The 13,288-nt window shown below is 37.5% G+C and overlaps 1 protein-coding gene across 2 annotated transcripts in view; it reads left to right on the forward strand.

The window, feature by feature from the left end:
• Window positions 1-13,288, forward strand: part of fras1 (Fraser extracellular matrix complex subunit 1) — a 212,828-nt gene that overhangs the window by 133,445 nt on the left and 66,095 nt on the right. For both annotated transcript variants that reach the window (XM_058069763.1, XM_058069762.1), the window contains exons 20-25: window positions 6,265-6,420; window positions 6,513-6,659; window positions 6,734-6,880; window positions 10,637-10,777; window positions 12,473-12,613; window positions 12,686-12,826. In XM_058069763.1, the coding sequence (XP_057925746.1) occupies window positions 6,265-6,420; window positions 6,513-6,659; window positions 6,734-6,880; window positions 10,637-10,777; window positions 12,473-12,613; window positions 12,686-12,826 (873 nt within the window). The remainder of the gene's footprint in view (window positions 1-6,264; window positions 6,421-6,512; window positions 6,660-6,733; window positions 6,881-10,636; window positions 10,778-12,472; window positions 12,614-12,685; window positions 12,827-13,288) is intronic.

A 13,288-nucleotide genomic window follows, 5' to 3' on the forward strand; every position in this document is an offset into this window, starting at 1 on the left:
AAAATTAAAATTAAAATTAAAATTAAAATTAAAATTAAAATTAAAATTAAAATTAAAATTAAAATTAAAATTAAAATTAAAATTAAAATTAAAATTAAAATTGCAGGAGGTGTAAATACTTGTCCAAACTTTTTCCAGCAACAATTTAAAAAAACTGACCACTAAATCGAGGGTTTCGTTTTCTGGCTCAGCTCTCCCTTCTTTTTAACGGTTCGATACCGCAGACGCTGCGCCAATCAACCTGTCGATCTTGTTTTATTTATTTAGAATTAAATTTTGGGGGATTTTTTAGATTTTTTAAATTTATTTTTAATATATAAATTATATATAATATATAATATAATTAAATATAATTTCAATATAATTAAAATTAAAATTAAAATTAAAATTAAAACAGATGAACACAAACACTCGCACAAACAGACACACTTGGTCAATCAAACATCAGGAGATCAAGCAGGTGGACTTAAAATTAAAATTAAAATTAAAATTAAAATTAAAATTAAAATTAAAATTAAAATTAAAATTAAAATTAAAATTAAAATTAAAATTAAAATTAAAATTAAAATTAAAATTAAAATTAAAATTAAAATTAAAATTAAAATTAAAATTAAAATTAAAATTGCAGGAGGTGTAAATACTTGTCCAAACTTTTTCCAGCAACAATTTAAAAAAACTGACCACTAAATCGAGGGTTTCGTTTTCTGGCTCAGCTCTCCCTCCTTTTTAACGGTTCGATACCGCAGACGCTGCGCCAATCAACCTGTCGATCTTGTTTTATTTATTTAGAATTAATTTTAAATTTATTTTTAATATATAAATTATATATAATATATAATATAATTAAATATAATTTCAATTTAATTAAAATTAAAATTAAAATTAAAATTAAAATTAAAATTAAAATTAAAATTAAAATTAAAATTAAAATTAAAATTAAAATTAAAATTAAAATTAAAACAGATGAACACAAACACTCGCACAAACAGACACACTTGGTCAATCAAACATCAGGAGATCAAGCAGGTGGACTCCATCCAAATAGTCGTTAATAAAAGATACCTTGTGGGTCATAACTCTCATTATTTCTTCATGGTCTTCACACTTTAAAGACACGTTACGCATCAACACAAACAAACTTTATTGAGCGCTTACTTTTCAAGAAGATTCTGGGTGGGCACCTTCAAAGTCCGAGGTCAAGGTTCTCTGACGGGAATGAATGGATTCCACCGTTTGGATTGGGATTTCAAGTATCTTGGGATCTTGTTAATGAACAAGGGAAGGCTGGAGCACAAGATCGACAGGTTGATCGGCGTAGCGTCTGCGGTATCGAACCATTAAAAAAGAAGGGAGAGCTGTGCCAGAAAACGAAACCCTTGATTTAGTGGTCAGTTTTTTAAAATTATTCAAAATAAAATTTTTAAATGTTTTTAATTAAAATTAAAATTAAAATTAAAATTAAAATTAAAATTAAAATTAAAATTAAAATTAAAATTAAAATTAAAATTAAAATTAAAATTAAAATTAAAATTAAAATTAAAATTGCAGTAGGTGTTAAAATTAAAATTAAAATTAAAATTGCAGGAGGTGTTAAAATTAAAATTAAAATTAAAATTAAAATTAAAATTAAAATTAAAATTAAAATTAAAATTAAAATTAAAATTAAAATTAAAATTAAAATTAAAATTAAAATTAAAATTAAAATTAAAATTAAAATTGCAGGAGGTGTAAATACTTATGACCCTCACTGTATATATTTGTGAAATTAGTTAAAAAGTTTGATGAAACCCAAGAAAATCATGTTTTTTTTGAGGATTCAAACATGACTATGTTATATAACAACGTGCAAAAAAGCTCTAAAAACACAATTTCCATCTCCACTGGTAGCTCAGACAACAGTCACCCTTTCCCAGTTCCAGTCTACACGGCTAATGAGGCCCTCAAGGCCCACTCCAATTTTAAATGCATCAAGCGTGTCCAACCTTTTTCCAGCAACAGCTGCAGAGAGAAAAAAATGAATGGCTGCATCTGTGGGCAAAGATGGCCCCCGGACCCACACTTTGGATACCCGACATACACACTTGCATTCCCGTGGTTGTGTTCAGCCGCGGGCTTATACAGTATGTCCTTGCTGTGACTATTTGAGTCTATTGTCAGCATGATGCATTGTAGGAAAGATTCATAAGTGGATTTTGATAAAAGTATGATTCATAATGAACAGACTGAACGACTCTGTCAAGGTGGAACAAAAACATTCAATGTGAAAGAGCAAATCTACAGAGCAGATGTGAGGTGTTTGTCACTTAAAGTTGTGTAACGGTTACCAATACAAATATGCAAAATCTCTGACTTTTTTAATTCCGTGGAGATTCAAACATGATCGACTGACATTGACTCCTCACCCTATCAAGGACAGGCCGCACTTCACTCGGACCTTACCCTGGATCCAGGCCTCGGGGACAGGCTCACAGACAAGCGCCGGATGGTCAGGCCTGTCCCCGAGGGGGCCCAGTCACACTGAATTTCCCTGTGTAGATCCACCACCACTGGGGGCAAACCTATGGGTCTGGTTCATTGACTGGTTCATCCAGCCACGACTCAAATTAAAATTAAAATTAAAATTAAAATTAAAATTAAAATTAAAATTAAAATTAAAATTAAAATTAAAATTAAAATTAAAATTAAAATTAAAATTAAAATTAAAATTAAAATTAAAATTAAAATTAAAATTAAAATTAAAATTAATTCCTGGTAGACTTGCGAACTTCCTGGTAGGGTAGTTAAATATTGTGGTAGCCTGGCTAACTTCATGGTAGACTTGCTAATTCCCTGGTAGACTTGCTAACTTTCTGGTATCCTGGCTAATGTCCTGGTAGCTTTGCTAACTTCTTAAAGGTTAGTTCACCTCCTGGTATCCTGGCAAACCTCATAATAGCTAAAATTACCAGTATAAAGTCATCCAATGAGAAGAAAATGACTTAAAAAATGACTTTAACAAATTAAAATTAAAATTAAAATTAAAATTAAAATTAAAATTAAAATTAAAATTAAAATTAAAATTAAAATTAAAATTAAAATTAAAATTAAAATTAAAATTAAAATTAAAATTAAAATTAATTCCTGGTAGACTTGCTAATTCCCTGGTAGACTTGCTAACTTCCTGGTATCTTGGCTAATGTCCTGGTAGCTTTGCTAACTCCCTAAAGGTTGGTTCACCTCCTGGTATCCTGGCAAACCTCCTGATAGCTAAAATTAAAATTAAAATTAAAATTAAAATTAAAATTAAAATTAAAATTAAAATTAAAATTAAAATTAAAATTAAAATTAAAATTAAAATTAAAATTAAAATTAAAATTAAAATTAAAATTAAAATTAAAATTAATTCCTGGTAGACTTGCTAATTCCCTGGTAGACTTGCTAACTTCCTGGTATCTTGGCTAATGTCCTGGTAGCTTTGCTAACTCCCTAAAGGTTGGTTCACCTCCTGGTATCCTGGCAAACCTCCTGATAGCTAAAATTAAAATTAAAATTAAAATTAAAATTAAAATTAAAATTAAAATTAAAATTAAAATTAAAATTAAAATTAAAATTAAAATTAAAATTAAAATTAAAATTAAAATTAAAATTAAAATTTTTAATTAAAATTACATTTTTTAAATTATAATTACATTTTTAATTAAAATTACATTTTTTAAAATTAAAAATACATTTTTTAATTAAAATTGAAATTAAAAATTTTATTTAAAATTACATTTTTTTAATTAAAATTACATTTTTAATTAAAATTAAAATTAAAATTAAAATTAAAATTAAAATTAAAATTAAAATTAAAATTAAAATTAAAATTAAAATTAAAATTAAAATTAAAATTAAAATTAAAAAATGGCAGGGGGCTTAGATACTTTTGTGAAATTACTTAAAAAGGTTGATGAACCCCAAGAAAATCATGTTTTTTTTTTCGAGGATTCAAACATGACTAACTCCGGAAGGGGTGTCCAAAGTGCTGCCTGGGAAATGAATTAAACACGGGCCCGGTTTAAAGAGAACAAATGAAAAGAAAAAAGTACTAATACTACAAAGTATCACACAAAACCATGCTAAAAATGTAACACAAAACGATGACGTGGGAGGTTTTAGGGTGTGTTTTATAGGCCGTGTTTTATTGGTCGTTTAAAGAACAAAAAGGTGAAAAATATTAAATCGGCTCCTCCATGCTTCCATTATTCCTGCATGTGGAAAAAAGCCCACAGAGACCTTTATTCTTTTGACTTTCCAACATTCCCGGGCATGCAGGATCCGGTTGCTAAGATCCCGTTCTTTCATAACCAGGATCCCAATGTCAGACATTACAGTATATTATCCTGTAAAAAGTTATTGCCTCTGATGTCTGTTATGGATCCCCCCCCCCCCCCCCCCCCCGAGGGGGTCAATCATTACTGTCTGCAAGTCACGCCATGAGAGCGCCTCTTTTAGGTGCGCCCCCACGTTGCTAACGACACCACAAAGAGGGACGGCGCGTACCGGAGTCAATACTAATCTTCTTTTATATTCGGTTTTATTCCGCGCATTCAATCATTTATGACCCCGGGGGCTATCTTATCTGCACCCCGGGGGCCGTGTGCTGCGGGGGAGGGGGGGGGGTGACGTCAACAGGAAGGAAGTTGTCTGTGTTGTCTTTTCTTCCTCCTTTTATTTTCTAACAATCCTGCATGAAGCGCAATAATAACTCTCCACAGGTGCCGCCCAACCCCCCCCCCCAACAGTGGCCCCCGTATAAAGATATTTATCATGGCACCTGCAGATGCATAACTTTAGGAGCGCTGATAAAACACAGGGGGGGGGGGGGCTAACAGGCTTTTATGGGAAATGCAGAAAGAAAGGAAAACAAAAGATAAGGAAAGAGATGAGACATTGTGAAATATAACCTTGAAAAATTATATATATATATTGAACCCATTTATGATTTATCATAATTACATAATGATATTGTGGAATATAACTATATATATAATAATCAAGTTGAACCTACTTGAAAAAAAATACCTATTTATGTATTTCAACAATGTGGTAACGGTTAACAAAATTAAATAAATAATAATAAAGTAATAGTTTAGAATTCTTTTTATTATAAATATTACTTTAAATATAAATATTAATTTAAAAAAATATTTAAAGTAATAATAAAATATATTTAATATGTAAAAATATTAAATATATTTTTAATATTTGTACATATATAATATATATAATATGTTAAATATTATAATGTGTAAAAATATTAAATATATAAAATATTTAAATATATAAAAATATTAAAAATATTAAATATATTTTTTAATATTTGTACATATATTTAATATGTAAAAATATTAAATATATGTACAAATATTAAAAATATATTTAATATTTTACATATTAAATATATTTTATTATTACTTTAAATATTTTTTTAAATTAATATTAACATCTATTTAATATGTAAAAATATTAAATATAATATTTATAATTTAAAATAATATTTTAAAAATGTATGAATTATTTAAAATGGGTTTCTGCAAAATTTGATAAATCCATAAATAAATATTAATTTAAATATTTTTGAAAAAATAATAAATATAAAGTAATAATAAAATGAATTTAATATATAAAATATTAAATATAATATATATAATTAATAATAATATTTTAAAAATGTATGAATTAATTAAAATGTGAAATAATTTGGGAAAAAAAATAAAAAAATGAAGGGGTTTCTGCAAAATTTGATAAATCCAAACTGAATAAATATAAATTAATATGTAATTATAGTGAGCCTATTTATTGGTTTGGATTTATTTCATGACCATTTGATATAGTTTAGAATTTTTTAAATTATAAATATTACTTTAAATATTTTTTTAAAATTAATAAATGTAAAGTAATAATAAAATGAATTTAATATGTAAAAATATTAAATATAATATTTATAATTTATAATAATATTTTAAAATTGTATGAAATAATTAAAATGTGAAATAATTGAAAAAAATATTATAAATATTTAAAAAACATATATTTGAATATACAATATTTGTAATATGAATGCGTATGAATGAGTTATGACCACAACTATGTCATGGCCTTTTTGAATGATTGATGACTTTTGTGTATTTAATGAGATGCATAAGAAGTTAATGCTAATGAATATTAATAAATGCCAATATATATATATATATATATATATATATAAACAGCATACAACATGTCTTCTCGTCGTCCAATCAGAGTGCAGCTCCGAGTGCCAGCGTTGCACGGCCGACCTCCAGACGAGCGTCGGCAGCATCTGTCTGTGGTGTAAAGAACCCCGGGCCTTGTTGCTAGGCGACCACTGCGTCCCCCGCTGCCCCCGGGACCACTACACGTGGCACGGAGCCTGCATCAGTAAGGACTGGTTGGAGGTTGCTTGCATGCTAGCTGTTAGCATTGTTGACGTTGTTAGCTACAGGCTATTAAGTGTAACATGTTTTTTTTAGGGTGTCACTCGTCATGTGAGGCCTGCCGGGGGGCGGGGCCTCTTGCCTGCGCTTCCTGCCACGCCCCCAACGTTCTGCTGCCCTCAGGCGCATGTGCCCCCAAATGCCCCCTGGGTCACTACGACAACGGGCACAGAGTCTGTGAGGGTGAGTACACCATGTGGGCACTCGGCCCAGCTCTTGGGTCTTGCCTTCCGGTCATTCCATTCGTCCTTGTGCAGCGTGCGATCATCAGTGTCTGGCGTGCGAGTCGGCGGGGGCGTGCACATCCTGCCGGGACCCGGCGAAGGTGCTGCTGTTCGGGGAGTGCCGCTACGAGACCTGCGCCCAGCAGTACTACCTCAACGCCACCACGCGCGCTTGCAGAGGTACGCGGTCTTCCTGGTTTCCTGGTGGCATTGCTAAATTACTCGTAGCTTTGCTAACTAACTGATAGCCTGGCTAACGTCCTGGTATGGCTAGCATGGCTAGCTTCCTGGTAGTATGGCTAACTTCCTGTTAGGGTGGTTAAATGTTGTGGTAGCCTGGCTGACTTCCTGGTAGACTTGCTAATTCCCTGGTAGACTTGCTAACTTCCTGGTAGACTTGCTAACTTCCTGGTATCCTGGCAAACCTCCTGGCAAACCTCCTGGTAGCTAATTTCCTGGTGGCATTGCTAAATTCCTGGTAGCTTTGCTGACTCCCTGATAGCCTGCCTAACGTCCTGGTAAGGCTGGTATGGCTAACTTCCTGGTAGGGTGGTTAAATATTGTGGTAGCCTGGCTGACTTCCTGGTAGACTTGCTAATTCCCTGGTAGACTTGCTAACTTCCTGGTATCCTGGCAAACCTCCTGGCAAACCTCCTGGTAGCTAATTTCCTGGTGGCATTGCTAAATTCCTGGTAGCTTTGATAACTCCCTGATAGCCTGCCTAACGTCCTGGTATGGCTGGTATGGCTAGCTTCCTGGTAGTATGGCTAACTTCCTGGTAGACTTGCTAATTCCTTGGTAGCCTGGCTAACTTCCTGGTATCCTGGCTAATGTCCTGGTAGCTTTGCGAACTTCCTAAAGGTTGGTTCACTTCCTGGTATCCTGGCAAACCTCCTGGCAAACCTCCTGGTAACTAATTTCCTGGTGGCATTCCTAAATTCCTCGTAGCTTTGCTAGTTCCCTGATAGCCTGGCTAACATCCTGGTATGGCTAGCATGGCTAGCTTCCTGGTACTATGGCTAACTTCCTGGTAGGGTGGTTAAATATTGTGGTAGCCTGGCTGACTTCCTGGTAGACTTGCTAATTCCCTGGTAGACTTGCTAACTTCCTGGTATCCTGGCAAAACTCCTGGCAAACCTCCTGGTAGCTAATTTCCTGGTGGCATTGCTAAATTCCTCGTAGCTTTGCTAATTCCCTGGTAGCCTGGCTAACGTCCTGTTATGGCTAGCATGGCTAGCTTCCCGCTACTATGGCTAACTTCCTGGTCGGGTGGTTAAATGTTGTGGTAGCCTGGCTAACTTCCTGGTAGACTTGCTAATTCCCTGGTAGACTTGCTAACTTCCTGGTATCCTTGCTAATGTCCTGGTAGCTTTGCTAACTTCCTAAAGGTTGGTTCACTTCCTGGTATCCTGGCAAACCTCCTGGCAAACCTCCTGGTAGCTAATTTCCTGGTGGCATTCCTAAATTCCTCGTAGCTTTGCTAGTTCCCTGATAGCCTGGCTAACATCCTGGTATGGCTAGCATGGCTAGCTTCCCGGTACTATAGCTAACTTCGCTTGCAGAGGTAAGCGGTCTTCCTGGTTTCCTGGTGGCATTGCTAAATTCCTCGTAGCTTTGCTAACTAACTGATAGCCTGGCTAACGTCCTGGTATGGCTAGCATGGCTAGCTTCCTGGTAGTATGGCTAACTTCCTGTTAGGGTGGTTAAATATTGTGGTAGCCTGGCTGACTTCCTGGTAGACTTGCTAATTCCCTGGTAGACTTGCTAACTTCCTGGTATCCTTGCTAATGTCCTGGTAGCTTTGCTAACTTCCTAAAGGTTGGTTCACTTCCTGGTATCCTGGCAAACCACCTGATAAACCTCCTGGTAGCTAATTTCCTGGTGGCATTGCTAAATTCCTCGTAGCTTTACTAGTTCCCTGATAGCCTGGCTAACATCCCGGTATGGCTAGCATGGCTAGCTTCCCGGTACTATGGCTAACTTCCAGGTACTATGGCAAACTTCCTGGTAGGGTGGTTAAATATTGTGGTAGCCTGGCTGACTTCCTGGTAGACTTGCTAATTCCCTGGTAGACTTGCTAACTTCCTGGTATCCTGGCAAACCTCCTGGCAAACCTCCTGGTAGCTAATTTCCTGGTGGCATTGCTAAATTCCTGGTAGCTTTGCTGACTCCCTGATAGCCTGCCCAACGTCCTGGTATGGCTAGCTTCCTGGTAGTATGGCTAACTTCCTGGTAGACTTGCTAATTCCCTGGTAGACTTGCTAACCTCCTGGTATTCTGGCCAATGTCCTGGTAGCTTTGCGAACTTCCTAAAGGTTGGTTCACTTCCTGGTATCCTGGCAAACCTCCTGGTAGCTAATTTTCTGGTGGTATTGCTAAATTCCTGGTAGCTTTGCTAACTCCCTGATAGCCTGGCTAACGTCCTGGTATGGCTAGCATGGCTAGCTTCCTGGTAGTATGGCTAGCTTCCTGGTCGGGTGGTTAAATATTGTGGTAGTCTGGCTGACTTCCTGGTAGACTTGCTAATTCCCTGGTAGACTTGCTAACTTCCTGGTATCCTGGCAAATCTCCTGGTAGCTAATTTCCTGGTGGCATTGCTAACTTCCTAAAGGTTGGTTCACCTCCTGCTATTCTGGCAAACCTCCTGGTAGCTAATTTTCTGGTGGTATTGCTAAATTCCTGGTAGCTTTGCTAACTCCCTGATAGCCTGACTAACGTCCTGGTATGGCTAGCATGGCTTCCTGGTAGTATGGCTAACTTCCTGGTAGTGTGGTTAATTATTGTGGTAGCCTGGCTAACTTCCTGGTATTCTGGCTAATGTCCTAGTAGCTTTGCAAACTTCCTAAAGGTTGGTTCACCTCCTGGTATCCTGGCAAACCTCCTGGTAGCTAATTTCCTGGTGACATTGCTAAATTTCTTGTAGCTTTGCTATCTCCCTGATAGCCTGGCTAACGTCCTGGTAGTATGGCTAAATTCCTGGTTGGGTGGTTAAATATTGTGGTAGCCTGGCTAACTTCCTGTTGGCTTTGCTAACTTCCTTAACGTGCTTGCTAACTAGCTTAACCTCCTGGTAGCCTGACTTACCTCCTGTCATACAGGTTAACTTTTTGGGATCCTGGCTAACTTCCAGGTAGCATGGTTTACATCCTGGTAGCGTGGTTAACTTCCTGGTAGCTTAGCTAACTTTCCAGTAGCCTAGATAACCTCTGGTAGTTTGGCTAACTTTCAGGTAGTCCAGATAACGTCCTGTTATCCTGGTTATGTTCCTGATATTCTGGCTACTTCCTGTTAGCCTGGTTGACTTCCTGATAGCATGGCTAACTTCCTAAAGGTTGGTTCAGATCCTGGTATCCTGGTTAACTTCCAGTTAGACGAGCTCATTTCCTGGTGTCATTGTTAAATTCTTGCTTTGCTAACTTTCTGGTATCCTGGCTAACTTCCTGGTTTACTGGTTAACTTCCTGGTTTCCTGACTAATATTTTGGTAGCTTGGTTATTTGGCTAACTTCCTGCTAGCCTGGCTAACGTCAGCTTTGTTTCGTTTCTCTTGTTTCTCGTTGTTGTTGGGAGTTTGTGTGTGTTGTTGACATTTGGTAGCATTGTGGTTTTATTTAAGTTTTATTTAAGTTTTTTTTCGACTAAAAAATAAATCATTGAGTAAATATTTTTCTTGGATTTAGTTTTTTGCCATACGTCTCTATATAAAATATCTTTTTTGTCCCCCAAAGCAAATGCTCTGTGCAGTTTTGATGCATTTTCTAATGTAAACATTTGATCCTAAACACTGCTAAGAAAACGCACACATTTGGGCTTGAAGTGAAATCCCCTCCTTCATGAATCCTTCCTTTCTTTACCGTCTAATCCCATCCCAATCCCAATCCCCATCCCAATCCCATCCCCCATCCCATCCTCTTCAACATCCTCACCGCGTTGCCAGAGTGCGACTGGAGCTGCAACGCCTGCAGAGGCCCCCAGCGCACCGACTGCCTGCAGTGCATGGAGGGATACGTGCTGCTGGACGGAGTTTGCACCCACGGGTGCCCGCCCGGGTTCTACCAAGACGGAGACAGATGCCTGGGTGAGTTGTGGAGGAGGAGGAGCTTCATGCAGGAGAAGCTCTCATTGAGGTTCAACACAAGTCAGAACACACCTTCCCTTAGGAAACCATAGAAACAGAAATGATCTGTTCCAGAGTCAAACTGTGGCCATCATAAAAGCTTTATTAAGAACACTCCTGTCATAGAGGATCTTTGACTAGCACTTTTTAGTAAATCCTTAAAAACAGCAAAGTGCTCCTGTGTCATAGAGGATCTTTGACTATTGCTTTTGCATACAGCAGAGCGGTCCTCTCTTAAAGGGGATTTTTGACTAGCATTTTTGCAATATGTTCTCAAAAACAGCAAAGCGGTCCTGTCTTAAAAAGGACCTTTGACTAGCATTTTTGCAGTAGGTGCTCAAAAACAGCAGAGTACCCCAGTTACATAGAGGATCTTTGGCTAGCATTTTTGTAGTCGGTCCTCAAAAACAGCATTCTGATCAACATACATAGAAGATCTTTGACTGAAATTTTTGCAATAGGTTCTCAAAAATAGCACAGTGTTCCTGTCATATGAAGGATCTTTGACTAGCATTTTTGTAGTAGGTCCTCAAAAACAGCAGACTGATGTACATAAATAGAGGATCTTTGACCCACATTTTTGCAATAGGTTCTCAAAAATAGCAGAGTGGTCCTGTCATATGGAGGATCTTTGACTACCGTTTTTGTTGTAGGTCCTCAAAAACAGCAAAGATCTTCTGTCATATAGAGGATCTTTGACGGACATTTTTGCAATACGTTCTCAAAAACAGCAGACTGATCTAGTTTCATAGAGGGTCTTTGACTCACAATTTTGCAATAGGTTCTCAAAAATAGCAGAGTGGTCCTGTAATATATAGGATCTTTGACGAGTATTTTTGTATTAGGTCCTCAAAAACAGCAGACTGATCTACGTACATAGAAGATCTTTGACTCACATTTTTGCAATAGGTTCTCAAAAATAGCAGAGTGGTCCTGTCATATGGAGGATCTTTGACTACCGTTTTTGTTGTAGGTCCTCAAAAACAGCAAAGGTCTTCTGTCATATAGAGAATTTTTGACTACCGTTTTTGTAGTCAGTCCTCAAAAACAGCAGACTGATCTAGGTACATAGAGGATCTTTGACTCAAATTTTTGCAATAGGTTCTCAAAAATAGCAGGGTGGTCCTGTCATATGGAGGATCTTTGACTACCGTTTTTGTTGTAGGTCCTCAAAAACAGCAAAGATCTTCTGTCATATAGAGAATATTTGACTACCGTTTTTGTAGTCAGTCCTCAAAAACAGCAGACTGATCTAGGTACATAGAGGATCTTTGACTCACATTTTTGCAATAGGTTCTGAAAAGTAGCAGAGTGGCCCTTTCATATAGAGGATCTTTGACTACCGTTTTTGTTGTAGGTCCTCAAAAACAGCAAAGATATATTCTGTCATCTTCTGTCATATAGAGGATCTTTGATTCACATTTTTGCAATATGTCCTCAAAAACAGCAGATTGATCTCGGTACATAGAGGATCTTTGAGTCACATTTTTGTAATGGGTTCTCAAAAATAGCAGAGCCTCTAACATAGAGGATCTGGATATCTGAATAGAGGATCTTTGTTCACCAGGACGCTCCTGTCACATGGATGCTCCTGATGTTTCTCAGTTAAACCTCAACCGAACGGATTCCAGAGTGAGTGACGCTTCCTGTTTGCAGGCTGCGACGATCTCTGCGCTGAGTGTGGCGGTCCCGGCCAGTGTCTGCGCTGTCAGCCGTCCTACGCCACCCTGGACGGCCACTGCGTGCTGCGATGCGGCCGCAACTACTTCCTGGACGCCTCCTCACACGTCTGCCAACGTAAGAACGAAATCCCCGAGCGCGAGTCGGGAATGAAGCGTCGCTTTTTCACACGTGACGTCTTCCATCCAGCGTGCTCCACCGACTGCGTGCTGTGCGACGGCGTCGGGCAATGCCGGGCGTGCGGGCGGCAGACCTTCCTGGTGGAGGGGTACTGCACCCCCGACTGCGGACACGGGTACTACGCCGACCACAAGACCAGAATCTGCCACGGTAACTGACTTATTCCATGCATGTGGGCTACGTTGTGGTGGTCTACCAACAGCTGATGATGGTTCCGAGCACCCCCCCCCAACCCCCCGCCCCCATTTAAGACAGCCAACATAGTAAACATGAAATTTAAAAAAATGATCTTATTATGCAAATTTAATCAAGAGCTTGTCATAAATCACCCTGACCACTTCCACACTGCACATAAAAACTCGTGCTGGCTGACGGACAGGTCATGCAGTGTGTGTGTGTGTGCAGGCGCGGTGTCAAATAAATAAAACACGAGGAGTCATGTTGAAAAACAAATCACTTGTAGCCTCGCTCGTAAAATGCTAACTGCGCGCCGAGGAGCATTTAGCCGGGGCCGACCCAAAACAATTACAATTTCTTTATTTTTTTTATTTTAAACGGGGGGGGGGGGCGGCGGAGCTGAAGATGCGGCGAGATTGATCGCCGGCTTTATCG

Source organism: Doryrhamphus excisus, chromosome 4 (assembly GCF_030265055.1).
Source record: "Doryrhamphus excisus isolate RoL2022-K1 chromosome 4, RoL_Dexc_1.0, whole genome shotgun sequence".
In the NCBI taxonomy this organism is placed as follows: domain Eukaryota; kingdom Metazoa; phylum Chordata; class Actinopteri; order Syngnathiformes; family Syngnathidae; genus Doryrhamphus; species Doryrhamphus excisus.